The sequence below is a fragment of the Ascaphus truei genome, chromosome 5 (genome assembly GCF_040206685.1).
Source record: "Ascaphus truei isolate aAscTru1 chromosome 5, aAscTru1.hap1, whole genome shotgun sequence".
Taxonomy (NCBI): Eukaryota; Metazoa; Chordata; class Amphibia; order Anura; family Ascaphidae; genus Ascaphus; species Ascaphus truei.
This window is the reverse complement of record NC_134487.1, coordinates 296,956,268-296,969,581: the sequence shown is the minus strand read 5'-3', so window position 1 is coordinate 296,969,581 and position 13,314 is coordinate 296,956,268. Positions and strand designations below refer to the sequence as shown.

At 45.8% G+C, this 13,314-nt stretch overlaps 1 protein-coding gene across 1 annotated transcript in view; it reads left to right on the top strand.

Annotated features, from left to right (window-relative positions):
* The first annotated feature begins 23 nt into the window (after positions 1-23).
* Positions 24-13,314, top strand: part of LOC142496237 (poly(U)-specific endoribonuclease-like) — a 29,770-nt gene continuing 16,479 nt past the window's right edge. Inside the window, exon 1 of the mRNA XM_075602815.1 lies at positions 24-171. Within this exon, the coding sequence (XP_075458930.1) occupies positions 161-171 (11 nt within the window). The 5' untranslated portion in view covers positions 24-160. The remainder of the gene's footprint in view (positions 172-13,314) is intronic.

Sequence of the window (13,314 nt, the reverse complement as noted above, 5' to 3'; positions counted from 1 at the left end):
CCCATCGCAGACAGGGCAGGGACTGGGAGTGATCCAGTCTGCCCGCTCGGCGGCTTCTGATTGGCTGCACAGAGTCCTGTGTAAAGCCTAGCGGTTGTGCTGCTGAGATGTATTCTTATTATTGTGCTGGGGACAGTTAGGGAGACCTGATCTATCCAGGATGGCTGAGAGGTAAGAGTCATACATTACATACACATTATATACAGTATACACATTATATACAGTATACACATTATATACAGTACAGTGACTATGTGTGCTGTCACATAGATAACTGTCCTAATAACAGAACTTTCTAAGGATGGAAAGTTCTCCCCAGATCTCTCTCTGCTGCTGATTGTCAGTTCTCAGAGCTCCAGCTTTTGTTTTGTTCCTTGTTTGCAAAGTATTTTTGATGCTGTGGTTGGTCACACGGAGACAGAAGAAGCGGATCCCGTGATCCCGGGTAAAAGCAAAACATACATATTATTATTATTTTTACAAGATAGTAAGCGCTATAGTAAGCGTGACGCGACGGAGCGACGGCTTGGTCGCGATCGCTGGAAGTCATCTCAATTTGATTTTTCCAGCGACCGCAACCTGATCGCCGTCGCCGGCACTATAAGCGTAGCCTTACCCCTATAGAGAGAGAGAGAGAGAGAGAATATGTCCACAGCACTCCAGAATTAGAAAAATATAAAGAGACATTTATTTAACACATCGTGAGATACAAACAATGAAATCTGAGCGACGTTTCGAACCGAAAACCAGCCCTTTCTCAAGCTGGAAACGTCGCTCAGATTTTATTGTTTGTATCTCACGATGTGTTAAATAAATGTCTCTTTATATTTTTCTAATTGTAGAGTGCCGTGGACATGTTCTGTTGTTTTGATCCGGAAAGGTGAACATGGATCATCCAGCGAGCACCTAATGCTGCAGCTAAGTGTCTATTCTCATTCTATTTATCTTCAGGAGTGCTCTCACCAAATTTAGTATGTGTGTGTGTGTGTGTGTATATATATATGTATATATTTATTTATTTATTTGTGTGACTGTCCCTTTAATGAAAGTCTGTGCCGCTGTGTTATTTAAGCACAGATATAAACCCTTTCTGAGATAAAATCTTGCAGGATCATTACGCTGCAGATCAGGTTATTACTTTGTAAAGTTTACTAAAACAAGTAGTATTGTAATAGTCATTTCAAGTGGTATCTTTGTACAGTACTAGAAAGGCTGGTGCAATAATATGAATGCTGGCACTGATGCGCACATCTAATGCAATTGTCAGCATAGATTAGTATATCATGTTCTCCTTTGACTCGCGTCCCCTGCACAGGTGGAGGCCGGAACGTTCCGTTTCTGTCATTAGATGCATTATTAAGGTGATGGAATAGGCTGCAGCTCAGGTATCGCCTTATTACAGGGGGCTCAACTCCAGTCCTCAATCCCCCCCAACAGGTCAGGTTTTCAGGATATCCCAGCTTCAGCACAGGTGGCTCAATCAGAGGCTCGGTCGAACCTGAAGCAGGGACTGATTGAGCCACCGGTGCTGAAGCTGGCATATCCTGAAAACCTGTCCTGTTGGGGGGGATTGAGGGCTGCAGTTGAGCCCCCCTGTCTTCATACATCCACAAAATACAGATCTCACATGAAGCGGCCCTCTTTGCACTTTGATCGTTCGTTTTTGATCTAAGAATAACATATGCAGATGTTTGGCAGTTGCTTTTGTTTAAATGTATGCTGCTGGGAGCAGTAATTACTGGGTACAGTGCATTGTTTAACTAAGGTGATATCATATTCTTTCATCTGCTGCCTTCAGTAATGTGTTTGTTTGGTTTCTATCGCTGATTATATCAGCATTGTGACCCCAAAATCTTTTTTACTACCAGTTTTGTGTGGTACCGGTTAACCGGCTGGTTTGGTGGTACCGGGTAACTTGCTGGTATTGTGTTACCGGGTAACCTGGTGGTATTGTGTTACCGGGTAACCTGCTGGTATTGTGTTACCGGCGAACCTGCTGGTATTGTGTTACCGGCTAACCTGCTGGTATTGTGTTACCGGGTAACCTGCTGGTATTGTGTTACCGGCTAACCTGCTGGTATTGTGTTACCGGCTAACCTGCTGGTATTGTGTTACCGGCTAACCTGCTGGTATTGTGTTACCGGCTAACCTGCTGGTATTGTGTTACCGGCTAACCTGCTGGTATTGTGTTACCGGGTAACCTGCTGGTATTGTGTTACCGGCTAACCTGCTGGTTTTGTTGTACCGGGTAACCTGCTTGTTTTGTGGTACCGGGTAACCAGCTGGTTTTATGGTACCGGGTAACCTGCTTGTTTTGTGGTACCGGGTAACCAGCTGGTTTTGTGGTAAAAAGAAAAAAAATTCCTGGTATTTTAGCACATTATTGCAAAGTGCAGGTAAGCAGGACATGGTTTAAACCTGTGCGGATGGAATGATTGATTTGAATTCTTTTCTTTGAACATTTTTGTTAGCTGGGTTTGTGTGAGACAGGGCATGAAATCTCACATCCATCTGTAATAACTATAAAAAATGAAGATTTATTTGAACACATCCAACCGTTCTGATGGGAATCACTACACATTCAAATCTTCTTCACTTCTTGCATAGCCCCTAAGCATTTCCCCTGTACCAAGCATTTCCCTAACAATGAAAACCTTGTTATGGGACAGATAATCTTCTATGTTTTCTTTGTTGGTGCATGGTAACATATGTATTTAATTCTTAAACTACAATGGTGTTGATAACGTGTGTCTATAAAGAAGAGAGCTGTCTGGGAGTAGGGTTACTGGCTCTGCACTTTAACCCAGGCTGTGCTGAAATGCTGTGTTAATACAGCATACATTTATAGGGGATCCATGTTAAAATGGATTAGAAGCAAAAAGTGAGACAATGTGAGTGCTCATTTGCATGTCATCTCCCACATTCCCTGCTGCAGTGGAAGCACTGTATGCTAAGAGATAAAGGGGAAGTACAGGGTTGCAGACTTGTGTGAGATGTGCGAATATACTCACACGTGGGGTGTTATTTGCTGCACAGTGGAGGTTACGGTCACTTTTTGACTCACCACAACCTACTTTGCGTCTGGTTATTCTCTCTATAAAGAGCAAGATTTAATTTATTTTCCCCTTTTAAAACCCCCACACAGACGCTCGCCCAGACCCTTCCTTGCCCAAGGCTTTTTACTTACAGTCCGAACGTGTTCTGACCCGCACCTGCAGAGGAAATATTTGGTGCGTGTGAGAGTTGGTGATATATTGTTAAGATGAATCAGTCTAGTACAGGAGTGTATGCAACAAAAGGCAAAGGGACCCAATGCTGCATCCAATGGGACAACAAATACATCGTTAAACACCTCAATGTTTGTATTCTTATAAGTAAGGGTCATTTAGTTAAGCCCTTTGGCCAAAGCGTTTTAAGGCTGCAGCCACGTCACGGCATGACCAGTATGCAGCCACGTCACGGCATGACCAGTATGCAGCCACGTCACGGCATGACCAGTATGCAGCCACGTCACGGCATGACCAGTATGCAGCCACGTCACGGCATGACCAGTATGCAGCCACGTCACGGCATGACCAGTATGCAGCCACGTCACGGCATGACCAGTATGCAGCCACGTCACGGCATGACTTGTATGCAGCCTCGTCACGGCATGACCAGTATGCAGCCACGTCACGGCATGACCAGTATGCAGGGCCTTACACTACCTGTGAGTATTCTCATTTACCTCTGCAGTGGTGGGAGAAACGTCTCAATAGACCTGTCCTGCACCGGTACGTTAAAAACCTGCTAGTTAGGACCTGCATAGTGGTCATGCCATGACGTGGCTGCATACTGGTTATGCCGTGATGTGGCTGCATACTGGTCATGCCGTGACGTGGCTGCATACTGGTCATGCCGTGACGTGGCTGCATACTGGTCATGCCGTGACGTGGCTGCATACTGGTCATGCCGTGACGTGGCTGCAGGCTTATAATGCTTTGGCCAAAGGGTTTAACTTAATGACCCTTACTCGTGAGAATACAAACATTGAAGTATTTAACGATGTATTTGTTGTCCCATTGGATGTAGCATTGGGTCTCCTTGTCTTTTGTTGTGTACATTTGGTCACACCCAGTAGTTCTCCTTTTGACACAAATATATATGGTATGATGTGGCTGCTGCGGCTAGAACTAGCAGGGATTGTGTGTTTGTGCAGGGCTGGCCAACTCCAGTCCTCAAGGGCCACCAACAGGTCAGGGTTTCAGGATATCCCTGCTTCAGCACTGGAGCCACCTGTGCTGAAGCAGGGATAGCTTTAAAACCCGACCCGTTGGCGGCCCCTGAGGACTGCAGTTGGCCACCCCTGCTGCAGTAGTTTGCCGCACTTCTGTTGGTTATAGGGAAGGAAATGGAGACGCGTCGCCGTGGCCTGTTTGATGTTAGGCGATGCTGCCAGATCAGCCACTTTACAGGAAGCTGCGGAGACCAGACGGAGCACAGAAACCTCTCCAAAAACATCACCGAGTCATGTGATCAAGAGACGACTTTTCTGTAGCAGATGGGGCTGTGTCCACGTCATCAGTGGAAGTAGAAACTGGAGTTAAGGTCTCATGCGGTCACAAATGAGACCGTGCATGCATGGCCCGCAAAATGCATCCTATTTTTCTGCAGCTATAGTACAGGGGCGGGCAAATCCAGTCCTCAAGGGCTACCAACAGGTCAGGTTTTCAGGCGATCCCTGCTTCGTTCAGCACAGGTGGCTCAGTCCCTGTGCTGAAGCAGGGATATCCTGAAAACCTGACCTGTTGGTAGCCCTTGAGGACTGGATCTGGCTTCCCCTGTACTATAGTAGGTAACAAAAGTTGCTATGCAGCCAACGTGTTAGGCTTTGTCCCCGCTGGCGCTGAGCGCGCTCACGCTTGGAGAGCTCTCCAAGCATGAGCGCCGGGTGTCCTTTTAAATTTTTGCAAGCGCTCGCGGGAGGGGGGGACGCTGCAGGGGAAGCTGAGCGCGCTAGAATGTCTAAAAAAATTATTTACCCGAGCGCCGGTGAGCGTGTGACCACGCGCATACCCGCGCGCATCGCGTGAGCAGGGACTTGTATGTATGTGTATATATATATATACACACACATACATACAAGTCACCTCGCCAAGCGCCGCCAGCTCAGCGCTAGCGGGGACGCAGCCTTAGAATGATAAAAAACACTGAGCATACAAACACATGGTAGGAAAGCCAGTGTCTGCTATGAAATCCACATGGTAGGAAAGCCAGTGTGTGCTATGAAATCCACATGGTAGGAAAGCCAGTGTGTGCTATGAAATCCACATGGTAGAAAAGCCAGTGTCTGCTATGAAATCCACATGGTAGGAAAGCCAGTGTCTGCTATGAAATCCACATGGTAGAAAAGCCAGTGTCTGCTATGAAATCCACATGGTAGAAAAGCCAGTGTCTGCTATGAAATCCACATGGTAGGAAAGCCAGTGTCTGCTATGAAATCCACATGGTAGACAGTTGAATTCGGATTTTATGGTCCACATTCTTTTTTTGAAACAGGTGTCAAAGTCCAAAATAAACATGCAGGAACTGGCATCAGCCCGTGAAGGAGTTAAATCCCTAGGTGCTTTGGAAGAATGTGTAGCGTGTGCAGTATTTGGAGGGGAAAGCGTAACGGTTCTGTACATGAAATTGCATTTTCCAAAAAAATGTTAAACATTTTTTTTTTTAATATAGAAAGAGATGGAAAAACTGCCGATACAAGTAACTCTGATGCAATAATATCACAAGTGATATTTGTGTCTGCTGTATGAAACCTATCCCAGGTTCACATTGCAGAGCCAGTAAAACCATGCTCACACTGAGACCAGAAAGGTCGAAACAGCTGTCTGTGAGTGGGTTTCCTGGTTATGCACTTCTTTAATCCAGGCAGTGCTGAAAAGCTGTAATGCGGCATGCAGAAGCTTATAGGGGAGCCATGTTAAAATGGATTTGAAGTAAAAGGTGACGCTGTGTGCTCATTTGCATGTCATTACCAAGAATTCCTGGCTTCGGTGTAAGCACTGTATGCTAAGAGATATTGGGGAAAGGCAGCGCTGCAGATCTGTGTGAGTGTCCTCACAAGTGATATTTTTACATGCTGTGTGCAGTATTATGTGTGTTATGAATGTGTGCTCTCGGCTCACACAAATACAAGTAAAAGTTCCTCCGTTTTACTTCTTATTTGTGGCACACACGACCTGTTTTATTCAGGAGGAAAGAATGGGAGATTCCGGTCTGACAAACCGGTTTTCTGTATTTACACACAACGCTGCTTCTAGATTTGGAAGTGTTTACTTACAGCATATTGGATTGTGTAAAGGCGCGCTGTGTCCAGAGCAGAGAGGGTTAATACTGTTTTGTACTCCGGAAACCATGCTGGCATTAAAAGCTGTGGTTTTGTGCCTTTATATTTCTGTTTTTCTTACATCTTGATTGTAACCAAGCAGCGGATCACAAGCGGCGGATCACCAGCAGCGGATCACCACCCCAGCGATTTCCTGTCATATGATTATAAATTCTTGGTAAACAAAACATTTTTTTGTAAGGCGCTTTGATGTCACTTTATAGCTTTTTTTTTTTTTTTCCCCCTTCACATTTTGCAGTAATACTTTTAAGTGACAAAAAGCAGTTAAAATATATATTGTAGATCCTGGTATCCCCACTTCAAAGACCAGTAGGGAAATCTGGTTCTGACCAGTGAGGGATCATTGGAAACTTGAACAAGTTTCCATCCTGCCTCAGACCCCAGAACGTCATTTCTTTCTGTTTGAGGGAGGGAGTAGTTGGAAATGTATATACAGCTATGTGCAACAATTTTCAGAAAGATGAGTTTGAGGCATCGGGTATAGTAGTTTAATAAAACTGAGAAAGATGTTTAATTTAGTTAGTAAGCAAAACAGTCACCAAAATACTGTGCTACTGCTGATCAGAATTGCTGTCCCTATCTTCTTACTATGAAATCTTCTTATTATGAAAATAACATCATTCGTTCATCCCCGTTGCCTCCTCTGCTGTGCGAGATATCGTTTTCTAACAGTAAGTTGTCGATATCCACAGACCTATTGGTGCATCCCTGGTTTATAATCCATATCTCCTGATATAAGCAAATATCTGCCCCGGATATTACGGCAGGCATAAACTTATAAGGGATCCATGTTAAAATGGACAAGAAGCAAAAGGTGACATACACTGAGTGCTGATTTGCATGTCATTACCCAGAATCCCTGACTGCAGTGGAAGCACTGTTTGCTAAGCGATAATGGGGAAAGACAGGATTGCAGACCTGTCTGAGACGTGTGAATGAACCACAAGTGGTGTTTTTATTTGCTGTACCTCAGATATGGAACAGGAGAAAATCCTGCTCCAAGCAACGATATGTTTTAAATAAATAAGATGGTTTGCTTTTTTTTATTTCCATCACGAGACCTTTGACAGGAGACTCTCAAATTGTTAAAACTACAGCTGAACCCCGTTGAAACATGGTGCTCGGGGTCCACACGATGCGATCGCGTTATAACCGGATCGCGAAAATAAAAATGGCCGTGATCGGGGGTTCTGCGTCCGCCGGCGGGGGAGAGCTGGGATAATTCTCCCAGCTGTCTCAGACCCAGCGGCACCACCACGCAGGACTTACCCGGCATCAGCTCTCTCCTCTCGTGTGTGTGTGTCAATATGACGCATCGAAAGCAGACCATTAAATAATAAAGCTAACTAATGTTGCTTTTAAAGAAAGGACTTTGGTTTTAAAACCGAGAAGTCCAGTTTCCTGCAAGAGAAACACAAGACGGCCAAAGATTAAATGCATTTTTGGAAGGTGTTCAATAAATTTTTATTGCTGCGGTTTAATAAATAAAACAAAGCATAGCGTAAAATAAGCTTCCCCTGAGCAGTTTCAGAGAAAGGACTCAGCAATATAACACAACATCTGAGAAGTGAAGTTATGCATAAGTTCAAAGCCTATTGTACTGTAAAAGTTAATATATCCTGAGAGAGATGTCTGATGAAATAAGATGCTTTTGAAGCAGGTCGGATGAAAGGATGGCAAATATTATGCGAGGCGTAAAACCATTTTCCTAGGTAAAATGTAAACATCTGCATTTTAATAGAATACATAACTTCAAATGAATCCCTGATGGGCCTGTATCTCACAATACATTATGAAACCATTAATGGGTTCTCACTGTATATCAGCATTTTCTAACTATTCACAGTATCGTTATACAACCGACCTTGACTTTTGGCTCCCACCAAACCATGGTCCCGATCAGATCCTGCGCCCACCCCTCCCCCTTCACGGTGTCAAATGACTCTGCGGGGTAACTTGACGTCGCGTTGCCATGGCGACGTGACGTCACATGACCTCGTGGGGTCATTTGACGCTGAGGAGGAGGGGTGGGGCACAGGCAGCAAGAGCACAGAATCAGAAAGGTAGGAGATTTTCTGCTTAAATCGGGAGCCATGCTCAAACCGCGTTATAAGCGGATTCGCGTTGTAGCGGATCTCGCTAGAGCGGGGTTGAGCTGTACTTAAAGCTGCAGTTCAGTCAATATCCTGCATGTGTGTTTTTTTTAATAAATCAGTTCTGTAGTAAGAAAAAAATACTTTTAGCATTTTCTGTTTAAAAAACAACAACTTTGAAAGACCAATTTTCTTGTATTCTATTTTAAAAAGCATGCTTGTTCCTATAGCAACGATTTACATTCCCCATATTTAAAGATGTCGCCAAACTTTGCCGATCAATAGACGGAGAACGAATTGACCGGCAGCTATGCAGTTCTTTAGGTAATCAGAGATTGCACACATGAAAATATTGAAGTAAAAAATAAAAAAATAAAAAAAAGACTGAACTGCAACTTTAACAATACATTTTGCAATGCTAATGATAGATAGGAGAATAAACTCCCTAATACCGTGCTCAGCTAGGTGGGAATCTTTGCAAAGATTATGTGCAGATATTGTATGAAGATGATGTTCTAATATTCAGGAGGGAACAATCTTCTATGGTATGTATACCGTTTAATCCATGAGATTAACCCCTTCCTGTATCTGCGGGACCTGTCACTAATATCAGAGAACAATGTAGTCAATATCTCTGGGGTCGAACTAACAGAGGGAGAACTACAAGTTCTCAACAAGGGTCTGAACTTTGGTATCCGAGATAACTTTGATCTCTTTAATACTATTATAGATTTGCAAAGATATATAAGAAAACTAACATTGAAGAAATTCTTTAAGTCAAAACAGCCTGCTGTCGGTGAAGTTTCCTCACCAGGCGATCCAGAGGAATTGGACCTGGCTCCTCTGGTGGGGGACGCCACTGACGCCAGGCTGTCATTTAGAGAACATACAGTACTACAGGATATGAAGGATCTGTTTGAGGAACAGGATATGACAGATACTCAACATGTTGGAGATTCAGAACAGTTCCTTTTTCTAACTGCCTCTAAGCACACATCATTCAGAAACAAATCGATATTTTGCCCTATGTTTTCAAAGGGTCCTCAATTAGAGACCTATGAAAAACTCGTAGAACAAGATCTACAACTATTGGCCAAAGGCTATAATCTTACCAGTTCTGAACACAATAATCTATCTAAAGAGGAAAGTCAATGTTTGACTACTCTTAAAAACAGAAAAGAGATAACGATAAAAAATGCAGATAAAGGTGGAGCCATAGTTGTAATGAGTTCCGAGATGTACTACTCAGAGGCAATTAGACAACTAAATGATGTTGATGCTTATTGCAAACTCACCAAAGATCCCACGCAGATGTACTTAAAGGAAATTGAAAAGCTTATAGATCTGGGCAGGGAGTTGGGAGTCTTATCTAAACAAGAGTCAGAATTTCTTTTCAATCCTTTTCCTATCATGCCTGTGTTTCACCATCTCCCAAAGATTCATAAGTCGCTGGAGTATCCTCCAGGCAGACCTATAATATCTAGTATTGGGTCTTTGGGAGATGGTGTCTCCAGGTATGTGGATTTTTTCTTGCAGCCTTTGGTTCAACAATTACCCTCATTTCTGAAGGATTCTTTTGATTTGCTTTCAGACATAAATCATATCACATGGTCTCACACATACACTTGGGTCACGTTAGATGTCACTTCCTTATACACGATCATTGAACACACCAAAGGCATCAAAGCAATCACTCACTTTCTAAACAATTCTAATCTTCACTTGGCACAAATCACGTTTATTTTGGATTGTGTATTATTTTTATTACAGCACAATTATTTCACTTTTAACAATCAATATTATCTACAGACACAGGGCACGGCTATGGGGACCTCCTTTGCACCCTCCTATGCCAACTTATTCATGGGACTCTGGGAATCTCAACACATTTTCGGTGACACTAACCCATACAGACACCATATCAAGTTTTACCGTCGATATATTGACGACCTGTTATTAATCTGGTCTGGGGACGCACATACACTGTCACTATTTTTTACATATCTTGAATCCAACGACTGCAATCTCAGATTCACACATACAGTTCATGACCAACACATTGACTTCTTGGATCTCAACTTATATGTGGATACTAACCTTTCAATACAAACCAACATTTACAGAAAGGAACATTCTCGCAACTCCCTGCTCAGAGCAAACAGTGCACACCCGAAACCACTGTTGAATAGCATTCCCAAGAGTCAATTTCTCCGTCTCAGGAGGATATGCTCAACGGAAAAATCTTTCTACGATCAAGCAGAACAACTTAAAACTAGATTCAAATCTCGTGGCTATTCAGATGAGGTCATTGAAAATGCTTTTCAGAGCGTGAAAGAATGTAATAGAACAGATCTATTATCCAGATACAAGAACAACAAACATAAGAAAAGGGGCACACTAGAGGGAGAGGTACCCTTATTCATTACAACATACTCTAAACAATCAAACATCATACGATCAATCCTTAATAAACATTGGAATATACTAAAATTAGACAGAGATTTGGACAAAGTTACAAAATTGAATCCAAAAATAGTATACCGGAAAGCCAAAACATTGGGAGATCATCTCTCACCTAGTATGTATAGAGACAGACTGGCTACAGAAAGAAAACTACCAAAGGGATTTCACAAATGTGGAACCTGTAATTTCTGTAAATTCGCACTTCCAATAAAATCAGTAAGGAACATATACACTAGACGTAAGTATAGGATCAATTCATTTCTAACATGTAATTCCAAATTCGTTATTTATATTCTTAGATGTGCATGTGGGTGCAATTATATTGGAAGAACTACAAGACCACTTAAGATAAGAATAAGGGAACACATCAGAACTATAAAGAATAAGGATGACAATTACCCAGTAGCCAGACACTTTAAGAACTGTGATCAAGGTTCATTAGATAATCTAACATTCAGTGCTCTCGAACATATATCCATACATCCGAGAGGAGGTGATAATCACTCCTCAATCGTCGAGAAATGCACTGGATATATACCTTGGGAACACTGGCTCCCAATGGTATGAACATTGACTGGGAATTGAAACATTTCCTGAAATGATACAAAACAAATAATAAAAAAGTCTAGATTAGAATGTATCCAATGACAAGCATTATACTGCTTATTTGTATCTTCCCTATCAATTATTGTCATAACATACCACTATATAAAAACAATATATGTGACATACATGGAATTAACTATATAGGTTACTAGCTGAGAGACCCGGCGTTGCCCGGGATGTAAATGCGTAATAGGTAGTATTATTTATAAATCGTGGAACAATAGGTGACTGTTTGTTGTAAAGGTTTCATAATAATGTTGAAAAGAAAGATGGAAGAAAATGTAATACGATGTTGTAAAAAAATGGTTTATTGTAAACACACCACAGTACAATGTATATTTTGGTGACATAAGTGATGTGAAAATGTGAGGCGTGTGTCTTCCTAGGGTGTGAGGCGGCGGATGGGTGTTCAGTACGGGTGGCGCGTGGGTAGTGAGTGCTGGCTGTGGGTTGGGGTCCTGCTAGGGTGTGAGGCGGCGGGTGTGTGGCGAGTGCGGGTGACAGCTGGTCAGTGATATTGTTGCGTAGGGGCAGGATGTGGCAGGTGTGTGTCGAGTGTGTGGGTTGTCTGTTGAATGCGTGCGGCGGGTGGGGGGAGGTGGTGTGAAGGGGGGAGGTGGTGTGAAGGGGGAGGAGGGGGGAGGTGGCGTGAAGGGGGAGGAGGGGGGAGGTGGCGTGAAGGGGGAGGAGGTGGGAAGGGGGGGTGGAGGCGGTGGGAAGGGGGGGTGGAAGCGGTGGGAAGGGGGGGGGGAGGCGGTGGGAAGGGGGGGGAGAGGCGGTGGGAAGGGGGGGGAGGAGGCGGTGGGAAGGGGGGGGAGGCGGTGGGAAGGGGGGGGGGCGGTGGGAAGGGGGGGGGCGGTGGGAAGGGGGGGCTGAGGCGGTGGGAAGGGGGGGGAGGGGGGGGGGGGGGGGGAGGCGGTGGGAAGGGGGGGGAGGCGGTGGGAAGGGGGGTGGAGGCGGTGGGAAGGGGGGGGAGGCGGTGGGAAGGGGGGGGAGGCGGTGGGAAGGGGGGGAGGCGGTGGGAAGGGGGGGAGGCGGTGGGAAGGGGGGGGAGGCGGTGGGAAGGGGGGGAGGCGGTGGGAAGGGGGGGGGAGGCGGTGGGAAGGGGGGGGAGGCGGTGGGAAGGGGGGGGAGGCGGTGGGAAGGGGGGTGGAGGCGGTGGGAAGGGGGGGGAGGCGGTGGGAAGGGGGGGGAGGCGGTGGGAAGGGGGGGGAGGCGGTGGGAAGGGGGGTGGAGGCGGTGGGAAGGGGGGGGAGGCGGTGGGAAGGGGGGGGAGGCGGTGGGAAGGGGGGGAGGCGGTGGGAAGGGGGGGGAGGCGGTGGGAAGGGGGGGGAGGCGGTGGGAAGGGGGGGGGAGGCGGTGGGAAGGGGGGGGGAGGCGGTGGGAAGGGGGGGGAGGCGGTGGGAAGGGGGGGGGAGGCGGTGGGAAGGGGGGGGAGGCGGTGGGAAGGGGAGGTGAAGGGGGGTGGAGGGGAGGTGAAGGGGGGTGGAGGGGAGGTGAAGGGGGGTGGAGGGGAGGTGAAGGGGGGTGGAGGGGAGGTGAAGGGGGGTGGAGGGGAGGTGAAGGGGGTGGAGGGGAGGTGAAGGGGGGTGGAGGGGAGGTGAAGGGGGGTGGAGGGGAGGTGAAGGGGGGTGGAGGGGAGGTGAAGGGGGGTGGAGGGGAGGTGAAGGGGGGTGGAGGGGAGGTGAAGGGGGTGTGGAGGGGAGCTGAAGGGGGTGTGGAGGGGAGGTGAAGGGGGTGTGGAGGGGAGGTGAAGGTGGTGTGGAG